This window comes from Tamandua tetradactyla, chromosome 5, assembly GCF_023851605.1.
Source record: "Tamandua tetradactyla isolate mTamTet1 chromosome 5, mTamTet1.pri, whole genome shotgun sequence".
Taxonomy (NCBI): domain Eukaryota; kingdom Metazoa; phylum Chordata; class Mammalia; order Pilosa; family Myrmecophagidae; genus Tamandua; species Tamandua tetradactyla.
This window is the reverse complement of record NC_135331.1, coordinates 194,977,525-194,993,255: the sequence shown is the minus strand read 5'-3', so window position 1 is coordinate 194,993,255 and position 15,731 is coordinate 194,977,525. Positions and strand designations below refer to the sequence as shown.

The 15,731-nt window shown below is 41.2% G+C and overlaps 1 protein-coding gene across 1 annotated transcript; it reads left to right on the top strand.

Annotated features, from left to right (window-relative positions):
* Positions 1-2,591: 2,591 nt before the first annotated feature.
* LOC143685214 (zinc finger and SCAN domain-containing protein 9-like) lies at positions 2,592-15,415 on the top strand. Its single transcript, XM_077162940.1, is given in 6 exon segments — positions 2,592-2,705; positions 3,866-4,153; positions 4,156-4,349; positions 4,519-4,663; positions 6,202-6,300; positions 7,341-15,415. Coding segments are annotated over 5 exon segments (1,269 nt in total). The 5' UTR covers positions 2,592-2,705; positions 3,866-3,939; the 3' UTR covers positions 7,958-15,415.
* The last annotated feature ends 316 nt before the right edge of the window (positions 15,416-15,731 follow it).

Here is a 15,731-nt window from a genome sequence, read left to right as displayed (position 1 = left end):
TATGTTGTTAAATCCTCAATAAATTCCATTTGCTTTATGTGAAAAAAAACTGGTGGTGTCTAGATTAGCCTTTCTGGAAGTCCTTTTCCTTCCTTCCTTCCTTCTTTCCTTCCTCCCTCTTCTCTCTCCCTCCCTCTCTTTCTTTTGTGAACCTATGTACAGCCTTAATCATGGTAGCCACGGCCATTATGTTCAAAGACTCCTTGTGTAAACACTGAGATGCTGAAGAAAGACTTGCTGACATCCATGGAGCAGATCATCTTGCCCATTTGCTTTAAAACTCTCCTCCTCAGGGAATTGGTGAAGTTTCATATGGGACACAAATATTTTTATACTTGGTGCCCATTCTTTGAGATCTATTCACATACCAGTTTCCCTAATCTCTTTGTCACCAATCCTTTAAATCTATCAATCTATCTATCTATATCTGTATTTCTGTCTGTCTGTCTATCTATCTTATGATGTAACTGACATATTTCTAAATTGTCTCTGAGCAAAGTGGCCTTTTCAGTAGGGTTTCCCAGTTCTACTGTGACAAGTCCTTCTGTCCCAGGACCCTTAGCAAGATACTTCAGTAGGGGAGTCCTCTGAAGAACAGACGTGGGAACCAGTGATCCTCAGAGACATCTAACCACAAGGAAGGTCAGTGTGCAAACCACATAACCTAGGGTGCAGCCTGCCTCCTTTCTATAACTTAAACCCTTGACCTACTTAACCAACAGGCATAACCCAGTTAGAGAGCCTAACCAGCTGTCAGTGAGACATCCGAGAAGTTTCATACAAATATGAAATCTGTGTTCACTTGTCACAGATGAGCACCCAGAATGGAAGAGAATAACATTTAAACAGTCAAGCCTGATTCAGGAGAAGTTGAGCACCTACTCTCATTATATGACTCATTAGAAAGTTTGTACTGAGGGTGTTGCTGTAACTTTCAACAAAGGACCCAACGGTGCTGAGAATGAAAAAGAGGAGTCTGGGATCAGGGGGCCTCACTTCTCAGAGGAGTGCAGGCAAGTTTATTTATAACTGTACTTCTTTTTATACCCTAGATATGCATGTGAAAAGCCTTGTCCTATTTTCTAATGTTCCTTTACATTGCATGTCACTTTTGGCAAGGTCAGCTAGTTCTTGCTATTTAAGCAATCTTGTTTTGTTTCTTTTAGCAAAGCATGCTGTGTCAGAAACATTGTATTCTGTCAAGTTCAGCAAGACTGTTTATCCTTGGACTTTGGCCCATACTTACTGGTCTTTACTTTTGCCTTTTAACCCCTTGTAGGTTGCTTTTCCATCATGAGTGCTTTGCCAGTGAGGCATCGTGCGGAGTGTTGGAGAAAATCATTAGGACTTAGAGCAAATTTTCTTCATGTTGGTTCTCTTAACTACTACAAACATTGGATATCTGGAAGAAGCTGAAGTAGAACATGAAGCTTGAGTTTGTTCAGTGCCCTCAGAGAGTTAGATTGAGGAAAACAACTATTAAATTTACAGAGCTACATATTTGGAGTTAACGGGCCTCATGGAACTTCCACTGGCATAAAGAGATACTGTCTTACTGCTGTGAACAAATAAATAATGAGGTTCAGTTAAAACTAAACAAAAATAGTTTAATACCATCATTCTGGTTGGAATAAAAAATCGTTGAATGGCTAACCGTAATTATAATTACGCTCTATGGTGTCAATAAAGTTAATTTAATTGGTTTGGGGCTGATTTTGTATTACTGCTAAAAATCCAGACAACTTTTGAAAAGCATCCCCCTCCCAAAAAAAAAGAAGGAAAGAAAAAGAGAGCGAGAAAGAAATAAGAAGTAAAGTGCATGTCTAGCAACACGTAGGGGCTGGTTAATAAATTGTGTGCTGATGGACTACTACACATCCATTAAATTAGTTAGACCTCTATGACCCATGATAGTGTTTAAGATAAATGTAGTGGAAAAGTTCAAATAAGTGGAGGAATAAAAGCTAAATGTAATACGGCTTAATGCCATTTAATATTTGTGGGCGTGTTTGAGTGTGAAAAAGAGCAGAATTATACAATCAAATTCCAAACTAACAGTTCAAATAAGTGGAGGAATAAAAGCTAAATGTAATACGGCTTAATGCCATTTAATATTTGTGGACATGTTTGAGTGTGAAAAAGAGCAGAATTATACAATCAAATTCCAAACTAACAGTGACAGTAGCTTCCTCAACGAAGTGGGACTAAGGAGGAACAGGGTGCGGTTTCACCCTTTGCTTTTGTATTTTGTTGTTGTCTGACTTTTTTTTTTCATTAACATTAAATAATGTATTAATTTTTTTGTATTAATTTTTAAATGCTTTCAACATCAACATTTTCAAAGGTTGCTAATCTATGATTCCACAATTTTCCCAACTTAAATCCTACAGACGTATAAAATTCTGACTGTTTAAACCCTGTTTAAAACAATCTGGATGCCCAGGAAACTGCGGATTCATTCCAAGGCGCTGAAAGCGCAGGAGGTAGGAAACGAGACGTGGCATCCTAGACAAGCCCGGAACTGCCTCCGCGCCGGCCGCGGAAGAGAGCGGAAGTGCCCGGAAGCGGGGGAAGTGCCCGGAAGCGGGAGGAAGTGCACGGAAGAGGGCGGAAGTGTCTCCGCGCCGGCCGCGGAAGAGGGTGGGCGGGCGCACCTCTTCCTTAGCGGTCATTGTTCTCCCTCCTGCGTTCCTCCCAGGGCCAAGGTAATATCCCCTTCTGCCGTCTCACCTTTCCGGTGAGTCGGCCCCTGGATTGGAAGGGGTGAGCAAGAGGTGTAGAGAGTGACCCTCTGCCCCGGAGAGGCTGGAGCGCAGCAGGGGCGCGGGGCCGAGCCCGACCGCCCCGACCCCCCCGGATCCCGGCCCGTTATTCTGGGCGGTGGATGCATCCAGATCTCTGGGGACCTGTTAGAGAGGCATATCCCGGGTCTCTTTACGCACCCGCCGACCCCCACCCTCGATTCAGTGGATGTCTGCCGCAGGGCCTGTTAAGCTGTACCGCAGCTGCTGGTCTGCCCTTCTCTGCGTTTGGAGACAGGCGGTCCTCCCTGGTGCAGGCACTGCCTGGGTCTGGGGAAGTCTCTTTTGGCTTCTGTGGACGCTTCGGAATTGTCCTTACAAAGAGTTTGACCCTGAAACCTACTTAACTTTCCCTGGTCTCCAATTCTTCTTTTAGGGAATGGTGGTTATAATAAAGCCTCAGAGGGTAATTGTGAGGATTAAATGCGGGCTTATTTCTTACAGCACTTTGTAGATTGTTTTGCAGTGTTGGCTATTACTCTTGGGAAGCAGCAGGGTGGTGGGGAAACTTTACAGAACTTGGAATCTGCCTATCTTTTCCTTTCTATAAATTCAGTGAAAACAGTACCAATCTTAATTGGTTGTTTTAAGAAAATTCAGGTAAAGATATCAGTAAATATTAGTTCATTTAGTCAAGGACAGGAACAATATTTCCGTTTATTCTGTCTCTTAATTTGTCTGTTATACACCTCGTCCAAACTTTTTATCCAGACATTGGGTGATCTGTGTAGTCCCTAATTCATGAACAGTTACCCCCATGAACTCCGAAAGGTATTATTATTATTATTTACTTTTCACAGAGAAACTGAGGTTGAGAGGTGGTAAGAAATTGGTACAAGGCTACACAATTAGTAAACTTTAGAAACAGGCTCAAGTCCAGGTCTGGGTAACTTGAAAGCCTTTTCTCTGCACACCATGGCCTTGTATTTTCCATTATTCCCATCCTCAGTCACTGAGTCACTCTTTCAGTAAAGAGCTTTCGGACTAGAATAATTGCTTATGTTCTTGGTCTTATCATCAGCTATTGTGATTTTTCTATGATAACAATGCTGTTTGCTGTTTAGGAGGGAGCCTCCAAGAGTGTTTCTTGAAGCAGAGGTCCAGCTGGTGGGTACCTTTTAGGCTATTCAAGAGCAAGATGAATACAAATGCAAAGGAGAATTTATCTGTAGATGCTCAAGCTCTTGAGGTGTGGGAAGGGTTTCCGACAGTGCAATGGGAAGCAGAAAATCACCTCCAAAGACAAGAATCCAAACTGAAACTCAGTAATCCGCTAGCAAGGGAAATATTCCGAAGGGGCTTTCGGCACCTCTGCTACCAGGAGACCAATGGACCAAGGGAGGCGCTTACCCGATTTGCTGTCAGTGGTTGAGGCCAAACGTGAGCACAAAGGAACAGATTTTGGAGTTGCTGGTGCTGGAGCAGTTCCTGACCATCCTGCCTGAGGAGTTCCAGGGCTGGGTGAGGGAGCATTGTCCAGAGACTAGGGGAGAGGCTGTCCCTCTGCTGGAGGATTTGGAGAGAGAACTTGAAGAACCCCAACCTGAGGTAAGAGGAAGATTCATCAGGGAAAAATGTGTATACGGTTCATCAAGGATCCTTGTTTCCTCTGCTTTATATCCCCTTGCCTGTGGCAATTAAACAAGACTCTGGTTCTTACTTCCTGCTTTCTGGAAAGTGTTTCTTCAGAAGTCACATCTTGTCTCATTGTCTCCAGATGGTAGCCCATAGACATGGACAAGAAATCCTCTCTAAAGAGACAGTGCCTCTAAGAGAGCAGACATCACTGAGCCTTCGGTCCCAGTCCGAGCCCCAGTGTACGTATGGCCCTGCTCAGGAGCCCCACCCTATTGGAAAGACAGGTGAGGGACAGGATTTATCTGATGTTGCACTAATCCCACCTGTTTAAACAAACAACAAAATCCCAGAAGAGGGGAGATGGGATCAGAAGACTTCTTAACGCTGAACAGCAAGGTCCAGTGCTTCTGCATGCCCGGTGTGCTCACCTTTGCCCACGCATGTGATCTTCCCTCTGAGTACCATTCTGGAAGCTCTCTGGTCTCACACATGGCACATTAGGAAGACTTTCGGGAAGCAGTGGGGAGGACAGCTTGGTGTTTGATAAACAGTCTCAAATTGTGGCTTTGCCTCTTGGAAGCTGCTCACCCTTGATCTCAGTTCTGCCATCTGCAAAATGAGCCTGGTAATAATATGTACTTCCAGAGGTTGTGAGCATCAAATGAAACAACTTATGAGAAGCACTTGGCACCATGCCAGGCACAATGAATTATTCTTATATATGGTAGCCATTCTTATCAGAAAACCTCAGTGTGCTTTTGCTCATTTGGATTCACACTTGCGATGGAAAGGTAAAAGGTATGATTAGTAGGCAGCAGATTATATGGGAGAATCCGGTGGACATCAGAAACCTGCCATTTCCTGGTTTCATTTTCCTCCTTTATGAATATCTTTCTAGTCAATCCCCTTGTTTTTCCTTCTCTCTCTCTTTCCATGAATTTGGACTTCATTTTCCAGCTATCTTCCTTTTCTGCCTCTAGAACCCTGCTATTTCAGGAAGCACATCTAAGTTCAGTCACCCATCCATCCATTTATTCACTCATTCATTCAAAAAGTATTTGTGAAACATCTGTTAGAGCTACAAGAGAGTATTGAGAGGGCATCTGAGGATTCAGGAGTTCTCCCTGTACATCTGTGAATTTGATATAAATTTGGGAAAAGGCTGGTATTATGAAGCAATGTACTAACTCTTTGTTTTGATTGCAAAAACCAAATTCAAGTTCTTGCTCTTCAAATTTCTAGCTGAGCAACATTTAAAAAGTAATTTTATGTCTTTGGGTTTGAGTGTCTTTTTAAATTCATGCTTATTGTAAGAAATCTAAAAAATTCTGAAGCTTATATAATAAAAGGTGAAAGTTCTCCAAATCCCACTCCTTAGAGGTAACCACACTTACCATTTTACTGTTTATCTTTCCAGACTTCTATCTATATATGTAAAGAAGATATTTAAATATGTATGTATATATATCTTCCTTTTTAAAAATTTAGTTATTAAAAGAGGTGAGGAGGGCAAGCAATGGTGGCGCAATGGCAGAGTTCTTGCCTGCTGTGCCAGAGACCCAGGTTCGATTCACAGTGGCTGCCCATGCAAAAAAAAAAAAAAAAGGTGAGGTAATAACATCAAGGAGTTTGTGGTGCAGCAGTTTGATACTGAAAGTGCTTTGTAAAACCTTGAAAGACTCTAGAAATGGTAGTTATTAAAAGATGGGAAATGTCTTAGTTTTATGGTGTATCCAGATCCCTTGCACATTTCAGATACAGATATGAAATTTGGGTGAAAGGGCAGTATTGATCTCATTTGTGGCCCATCTCTTATCTGCAGACACACTTCTGTTTTCCAAACTTGTTGTGATTTCCCAGCTGGAAGGTAGAAGAGAACCATGGTCTAAGAACAGAGGAGTTCTAAGAAGTGCCTATGCAGGTATGTGAGGTATAATACAGTGAGATGTGGGAGAATCTCACAGGTAACCTGAGGCATCCTAACAATACCGCAGCAACGGCTCTCTAGTGTTTAGACAGGATGAGTCTATTTCTTTCCATTCTCCCATTCAGCTCCTTCAAGCGGAGAGGCCTGATTCGGGTAGCCTGACATCCAATCTGTAGTTGTCCTGTGGGGCAGACTTTGCCTCCGATGTCAGTCCCTGGACCAAATTGGTTGGGAGCAACCCCTACATGCCAGGCACAATTCTCAGGGAGTAAAAGAGAAAGATCCCTGCTCTCATGGAGATTAATTTGTAGCAAGGGAAAGACACATAATAAACATAAAGATAAAATAATTCTGTTGTATATTAGAAGGCAATAAGTGCTATGATAAGCAAAAATAGAGCAGGTTAAGAAAGATTGTTACAGATAGAGCAAGCAGATTGTGGAATTAAATAGAATATCTAAGCTATACCTCATTGAAAAGATGAGAGTTGAACAAAGACTTGAAAGAGGTAAAGGAATGTTCTTGCTGTTATCTGAGGTAAGAACTTTTCAGGAAGAGGGAAGTGCTAGAGCAAAGGTCTTGTGGTGGAAAGGTACCTGGGATGGTTACAGATTTGAAAGTAATAAATTATTGCCGGAATCACCTAGAATAGTAGGAACTTAATACTTGTTCCATAAAGGAAGGCATGAATACATGGAAGTCACTTTCCTTGGAAAGAGTGCTTTGAGAGTCCAACATCTAGAAGGGGAAGGGACTCCAAGGGGAAACTCCAAAGAAGTTAGCCTTGTCCTGACCCTTCCCTCTCCATGAAGATCTCTCCAGGCCCAGTCCATATAGGGATAGGCTGAGCTACAGTTGGCCAAAGTTTAGCATCATTACCAAGAGGAAAGTGTTATCACTCTGGCCCTTCTGTTTCTAACCCCCTTGCTATTCTTTGATGTTAGATTATAAGCACCTGGTGCTTCTGTGCATCTCCTAACTGTCCTGTTGGCTCAGGGAACAAGTGACATTTACGTAGTCTCCTTCTGTCTCAGATGGAGTAACCGAGACTGAGAACAGAGACTTGGTGCTAAGGAAAGACTATCCTAAGACAGTGGAACTACCTGCCAATATGTGTCTTGGACAGAACTTGGGGACACCACATCGGGGCCCTCGACATAAAGAAGTTGGTGAACATAAGGGTCAGAAAGAGAGGCAGTGGGGAAATTCAAGAGGAGAGGGACAACACAAATGTGATGAATGCGGGAAGAGCTTTTCTCAGAGCTCAAATCTCATTCAACATCAAAGAATTCATACAGGAGAAAGACCCTATGAATGTAATGAGTGTGGGAAAACCTTTAGTAGGAGTTCATGTCTTTTTAATCATCGAGGAATCCACAATATACAAAAACGGTACCACTGTAAGGAATGTGGGAAGGCCTTCAGTCAGAATGCAGGTCTCATACAGCATCAGAGAATCCACAAGGGAGAGAAGCCCTATCAGTGCAGCCAGTGCAATAAGAGCTACTGTCAGTGTTCATTTCTCATCAAGCATCAGAGAAGCCACACGGGGGAGCAACCCCACCAGTGCAGTGAATGTGGAAAAAGCTTCAGTCGCCACTGCAACTTCATTCGTCATAAGAAGATCCATGTGGTGGCTGAACTGCTCTAACTCTTGCCATGAGAAGGTTTCTGAGATCACTGGCCAAGTTGTGTGGGTAGGATAAGAGGAGGAAATACTCTTTCTTCCTGTCTTCACTAAATGTGTGTTCTGGTTTGCTAGCTGCCAGAATGTAACACACCAGAGAGAGACTGGCTTTTAATAAAAGGGGGATTTATTTCATTAGTTCTTCAGAGGAAAGGCAGCTAACTTTCATCTGAGGTTCTTTCTTACATGGGAAGGCACAGGGCAATCTCTGCTGGCTTTCTCTCCCAACCTCTGGGTTCCAATAACTTTCCCCGGGGTAATTCCTTTCTGCATCTCCAAAGGCCTGGGCTGAGCTGTGAGTGCTGAGATGAGGTATGCTGAGCTGCCTAGGCTGTGCTACGTTGCACGCTCTCATTTAAGCACCAGCCAATTAAGTCAAACGTCATTCATTGCAGCAGGTACGCCTCCTAGCGGACTGCAGGTGTAATCAGCAACAGATGAGGTTCACGTACCACTGGCTCATGTCCACAGCAACAGAACTAGGCAACTTCACCTGGCCAAGTTGACAACTGAATCTAACTACCACAATGTGTTTTGGAACAAATCATTGACCTGTAACCCAGGGATGTTTTAAGAGGAAGCTTGAGAATTTTTAAGCTGCTGCTTCCCCTTATGGTCATTTATCCTGCCCCTGTTCTTAGTATCCCATCCCCCTTATTTTTTTTCTCTTTGAGATGGCTGCCAAAACCTCCCAGTAATGTAATAAATGGTGCTGCTATACCCAGAATGCCTGAAAGATCTGTGTCTGTTTCATTCCTAATGGGCAAATAAAGCTTTACTGATATCTTATTATATGAGTCGTTGGTGTTCTCTGTGACCAGTGAGTGCATCATAAATGCCCTTTCTGCTTTACTGTTTCCTCTGACACTACACGACTCTCTGTTGGAATAGTGACTGTTCTAGTTTGCTAGCTGCTGGAATGCAATATACCAGAAAAGGAATGGCTTTTAACAAGGGGAATTTAATGAGTTGCTAGTTTACAGATCTAAGGCCGAGAAAATGTCCCGATTAAAACAAGTCTATAGAAATGTCCAATCAAAGGCATCCGGGGAAAGATACCTTGGTTCAAGAAGGCCGATGAAGTTCAGGGTCTCTCTCTCAAGTGAGACGGCACATGGTGAACACAGTTAGGGCTTCTCTCTCGGCTGGAAGGGCGCATGGCAAATACGGCATCATCTGCTAGCTTTCTCTCCTGGCTTCCTATTTCGTGAAGCTCCCCGGGAGGCGTTTTCCTTCTTCATCTCCAAAGGTCGCTGGCTGGTGGACTCTCTGTTTCATGGTGCTGCAGCATTCTCTGCTCTCTCTGAGTCTCTCATTCTCCAAAATGTTTCCTCTTTTATAGGACTTCAGAAACTAATCAAGACCCACTCAGATGGGTGGAGACATGTCATCCCCTAATCCAGTTTAACAACCGTTCTTAACTAAATCTCATCAACCAGGGAGATGATCCCATCACAGTCCCAAATACACAGCATTGAATAGAGACTATTCTACCTTTAAGAAATGGGATCCATATTAAAACATGGCTTTTCTTAGGGGGCATACTTCCCTTCAAACCAGCACAGTGACCAATGTAGTTACTCATACCTTGCTGTTTGTAGAGTGTTTTCATTTATTTAACCTTAGTTGGTCCTCACGACAGTCGTGTAGGAGACTGATTATTATTTTATCCCATATTACAGGTGAGGAATCCAAGATTCAGAAAATCAAAACATTAGCACCCAGGCTTAAGCCCAACCCTATTAATAACCTTTTTATTTTGGAATAATTTTAGACTTACATAAAAGTTGCCAAGATAGATAGAATTGTATATACTCTTCATTCAGCTTCCCCTAATGTTAATGTCTTACATCATATATTTTTATTTAAACCTTGGTTTAGACTCCACATCCAATCTCTACAGTGTAATGCTTTGTATTCATATTATCAGATCCCCATTCAAGCTTAGTCATGAAATTCCACTGGTGCTGCCTTGGACTAAAATAGACTTAAAACTTATATAAAGTCTGAATGTTTCACATGTCCTAAAGGCCCTCTTTCCCTTCTCTCCTCTTTTGTTTTTTCCCTACCAGTGCTGTAAACCATCTCTTCCCTTTAGTGTGTTTGATTTGATATATGAGTTTCTACAGAGATTTCTAGAGAATGAAGTCCTGTGCTTATACAGTTTCAGCTTCACCCTGTGTTCAGTAACTCCTAAGTGCATTGTATAGGGCAGCCAACTTTTATTTGAACTGGTGATTGTGTAATGTGATTCTTTTATGCATCCAAAGAGGAAAGGTATATTTAACCCCAATGTACGCAACATCTAACTTCAGCAATTATGAACACATATCCCCTTTTTCTTTTTCATTTACACCTCCTCCTCATACTCTGGATACTTTTTTTTTTGAGAATGATCTCTGCTTTTATTTTTAAATATATTTTATTGGCAAATCTTCACACATACAGTTGATACATAGTGTACAATCAGTGGCTTACACTATCAACACATAGTTGTGTATTCATTACCATGATCATTTTTAGAACATTTGCATCACTCCAGAGAAAGAAATAAAAAGAAAAAAAGAACTCACACATCCCATACCCCTTACCCTTACTTCTCATTGACCACTAGTATTTCAATCCACCCAATTTATTTTACCCCTTAGCCCCATATAATTTATGTATTTTTTATCCATTTTCTTTTATTCATCTGTCCATCCCCTGGATAAAAGGAGCATCACACAATCACAGTTACATTGTAAAAGCTATATCGTTATACAATCACCTTCAAGAATTAAGGTTATGGAACACAGCTGAACAGTTTCAGGTACTTCCCTCCAGCCACTCCAACACACCATAAACTAGAAAAAAAAGCTATGTATATAATGAGTAAGAATAACCTCCAGGAAAACCTCTCAACTCTGTTTGAAATCTTTCAAATACTGAGACTTTATTTTGTCTCCTTTCTCTCTTCCCCTTTTTGGTCAAGAATGCTTTCTCAGTCCCATGATGCTGGGTCCCAGTTCATCCCGGGAGTTCTGTCCTACGTGGCCAAGGAGATTTACACCCCTGGGAGTCATGTTCCACATAGGGAGGAGGGCAGTGAGTTCACCTGCTGAGTTGGCTTAGGCCACATCTGAGCAACAGAGATTCTCGGGGTGGGGTGAGGGGGTGAAGTTTAGGCCAAATTTTAAGTAGGCTTAGCCTATCCTTTGCGAAAATGAATTTCATTGGGGCTAACCCCAAGATCGAAGGCACAGCCTATGTCAGGAATTCTCCAAATGGAAAAAAATAGTTCCTCCTTTCTTCCTAGTTCCCCAAGGGACCTTTGCAAATACTTCTAAATTCACTGCCCAAATTACTCTAGGATATATGGGGGCATCACACTAACCTGGACAAACCAACAAGGTCTCATGCCCTATTCAAGGTTCCATGTACTTCTGGTGTTCAACAGACTAACCATATAAGTTAAATTAGGTAATGTGCTACCCAAAATATAAATTTTGCACCAAATAACATCTCTTCCTTTAGTCTCAAATGGAAGGTGAAGTCTGAGAATCTGGACAATATCATCTTTTACCCTGTATTCTGATATACCCCAGTCCTATCCAAATCAGCATCATTCATAACTAGTGGAAGTCTGATCCCTTTTTCAACTTTGTAAACAGTTTCTATATGGGGTAGGGCTGACTTTTACAGCTTCAAAGCTCTAACTCTTAGTCTTTGGTGTCACATAAATACCCGAAGGTTCTGAAAAAGACCAGGTTATATACAAATAGCTCAATATTTCAGAACTTAGCAATAACAGTTACAACTCCTGAATATACGTGACTACTGAAAGAGCTTACAATCTAGGACCCTTTATAATAGACCTCAAACTAATAACCCATGCTCTCAACTTCAGTTCACTGAGTTTTTATATTATACTTAGTCCACATGAGTGAGGCATGATAATATTTGACTTTGTTGCTGACATTTCATTCAATATACAGACCTTAAAGTTCATTCACCTAGTTGCATGCCTCACAATTTCATTCCTTCCTGCAGCCACTCAGTAGTTCATCCATTGTGAATCGTGAACACCACTGCCATAAACACCAGTGTGCAATTGTCCATTCATGGCCCCACACTCAGTTCCTCCAGGTATATACTGAGCAACAGAGTATCAGGGTCACATGACAGACCTACCCCTATTCTGTGAAAACACCACACTGCCCTCCAAGGGGCTGTACCTCTCAGCTTCCCTACAACAGTGATTAGATTAATCTTTTTCTCTGCATTTTCTCTAGCACTTGTTTCAGTCTGTTCATTCACACATCACACAATCCAACCTAAGTAAAGAGACATGCCTTGCCACCATAATATATGAAGACATTTGCTTTTCTTCCACAAAGAATCCATACCTTTCCCCCAGGTCCCCCTCCTGTTGACATTCAGGGAAGCATATTACAATATTACTGCTGATTATACACCCTAGCTTTCATTGGTTGTACTTTTTCCTGTATACCATCCATTTTCAACAATGCAATGTTGCAATGTTGACATTCATTTGTTCTCACTCATGCGCAAACTTTTTTTTTTTGGTACAGTCACTATCATTGTCGACTCCTAAATTATACTGTCTCAGTCTTTATCCTCTAAATTTCCTTCCGGTTTCAGATATTGATGGACAGTTGGGATGTTTCCATCTCTTGGCAATCATAAATAATGCTGCTATAAATATCAGTGTGCAAATATCTGTTTGTATCCTTGCCCTCATGTCCTCTGAATATACACCTAATAATGGTATTCCCAGATCATATGGCAATTCTATACTTAGCTTCCTGGGGAACCTCCAGACTGCCTTCCAGAGCAGATGTACCATTTTACGTTCCCACCAACAGTGGATAAGTGTGTCTCTTTCTCTACATCCTCTCCAGCACTTGTCATTTTCTGTTTTAATTTTTTTTATAATGGCTATTCTAGTGGCTGTTAGGGTAATGCATACCCTAACAGCCAGTGAAGTTGAACATCTTTTCATGTGCCTTTTAGCCATTTGTATTTCCTCTTCTGAGAAGAGTCTGTTCAAGTCTTTTGCCCATTTTTTTACTTGCCTTGTTTGTCTTTTTGTTGTGAGTTTGTGGGCAACACCACCTATGGCAGTTATTCTTTGTCCAGCAAAGAATCGGTGCAAGAAAAAAAATCCATGACACAAAATCAGAAAGCAAGGAAGTCTCTGACCCAAGAGAGAGCCAGAGCCCTGAGTTTATTTTGTTAGCTGTTTATTGGGTAAAGGGGCTATTTGAAGTTAAGCTGTCCATTGAACACCAGGGGAGGTTCCTTTTTGCCTTGAGGTATCTTTAATTTTAAGAACAAAGCAAGAATTTTCCCATGAGTATGAGGATATGTTTCAGATAAGCAAAGCCAATGGATATGCAAATGACACATCAAAGCAGACAAACATCTGAGTTGAAGAATCTCTTCATGCATTCTGGATAATAAACTTTAATGTGATATGTGTTCTCCAAATATTGTCTCCCTTTGGGTAGGCCACCTTCTTACTTTCCTAGCAAAGGTTTTTGATGCACAAAAGTGTTAAATTTTGAGAAGTTCCCATTTATTTCTTTTTTCAGTGCTTATGCTTTGGGTATAAGGTCTAGGAAACTGCCTCCTATTACAACTGTATAAGGTATTTCCCTACATTTACTTCTAAAAGTTTTAGCTCTAACATCTAGGTCTTTGATCCATTTTGAGTTAATTTTTGTATAGGGTATGAGATATGGCCCTCTTTCATTCATTTGCATATGGATATCCTGTTCTCCAAATACCATTTACTGAAGAGGCTGCTCTATCCCAGGTGGGTTGGCTTGGCTGCCTTATCAAAGATCAGTTGTCAGAGTGGCCCACAGTGGCTCACTGGCAGAGTTCTCACCTGCCATGCTGGAGACCTGGGTTTGATTCCTGGTGCCTGCCCATGTAAGAAAAAAGAAGAAAAAATCAATTGTCTATAGATGAGTGTTCTATTTCTGAACACTCAATTCTATTCTCTTGGTCAGTATATCTATTTATGCCAGTGCCATGCTGTTTTGACCACTGTAATCTTTGTAATATGCTTTAAAGTCAGTGTGAGACCTCCCATTTCATTTTTCTTTCTCAAGATATTTTTAGCTATTTGGGGCACTCTGCCTTTCCAAATAAATTTGGTTATTGTTTTTTCTCTTTCTGCAAAGTAAGTTATAGGGATTTTAATTAGAATTGCATTGAATCTAGAAATTAATTTGGGTAGAATTGATACCTTAACTATATTTAGCCTCCCAGTCAATGAACATGGTTTACACTTCCATTTATTTAGGTCATCCATGATTTCTTTGAGCAATATCTTATACTTTTCTGTGTGTTTTTATCCTTAGTTAAATTTATTCCTAAATATTTTATTCTTTTGGCTGCAGTTGTGAATGGAATTTTTTTCTTGATTTCCTCCTCAGATTGCTCATCCCTAGTGTATAGAAACTCTGCTGATTTGGGGGCATTAATCTTGTACCCTGCCACTTTGCTGTACTCATTTATTAGCTTCATTAGCTTACTGTAGATTTTTCAGGATTTTCAACATATAGTATCATGTCATCTGCAAACAGTGAGAGTTTTACTTCTTCCTTTCCAATTTGGATGCCTTTTATTTCTTTTTCTTGCCTAACTGCTCTGGCTAGAACTTCCAGCACAATGTTGGATAACAGTGGTGACAGTGGGTATCCTTGTGCTGTTCTTGATCTTAGAGGGAAGCTTTCAGTCTTTCTCCATGGAAGATGATATTAGCTGTGGGTTTTTCATATATTCCTTAACATATATCATGTTAAGGAAGCTCCCTTCTATTCCTATCTTTTGAAGTGTTTTCATTAAGAAAGGGTGTTGAACCATAAATACATGGAACCTTGAATAGGGCTGGAGATCTTGGTTTTTCCAACTTAGTATGATGCCCTGATATATCCCAGAGTAATTTCAGCAGTGAATAAAGGAGTATTTGCAAGATCCCCTTGGGGTACTGGGGACAAAAGAGGAAATATTCAACTTCCCCATTTGGAGAATTTCTGATATTCTTGCAAGCAGTGGGGACAACCAAATCAATATGCCAAATCATCAATCTTGGGGTTTGCCCCTATGAAACTTACTCCTACAAAGGATAGGCAAAGCCAACTTAAAATTAATCCTAGGAGTCACTCAGAGAACCACTTTTGCTGCTCAGATGTGGACTCTCTCTCTAAGCCAACTTGGCAGGTGAACTCACTGACCACCCCCACCCCCATACCTGGGACGTGAATCTCAGGCATGTAACTCTCCTTGGCAATGTAGGACAGAAATCCTCGGATGAGCTAGGACCAGGCATCATGGGATTAAGAAAACCTTCTTGACCAAAAGGGGGAAGAGAGAAATGAGACAAAATAAAGCCTCAGTGGCTGAGAGATTTCAAAGTGTCAAGAGGTTATCCTGGAGGGTTATCCTTATACATTATGTAGATAACCCTTTTTAGTTTATGGTGTATTGGATTGGGTGGAGGAAAGTATCAGAAACTGTTCAGTTGTGTTCCAATCGCCTTGAAGCTGAAGACAATTGTTAAAGATATAACTTTTACAATGTGACTGTGGGATTGTGAAAACTTTGTGTCTGTTGCTCCTTTTGTCTAGAATATGGAAAGATGAATTTAAAAATATGGATTAAAAATACATAAATAATAAGGGGGACAAAGGGTGAAATAAATCAGGTAGATTGAAATACTAGTGGT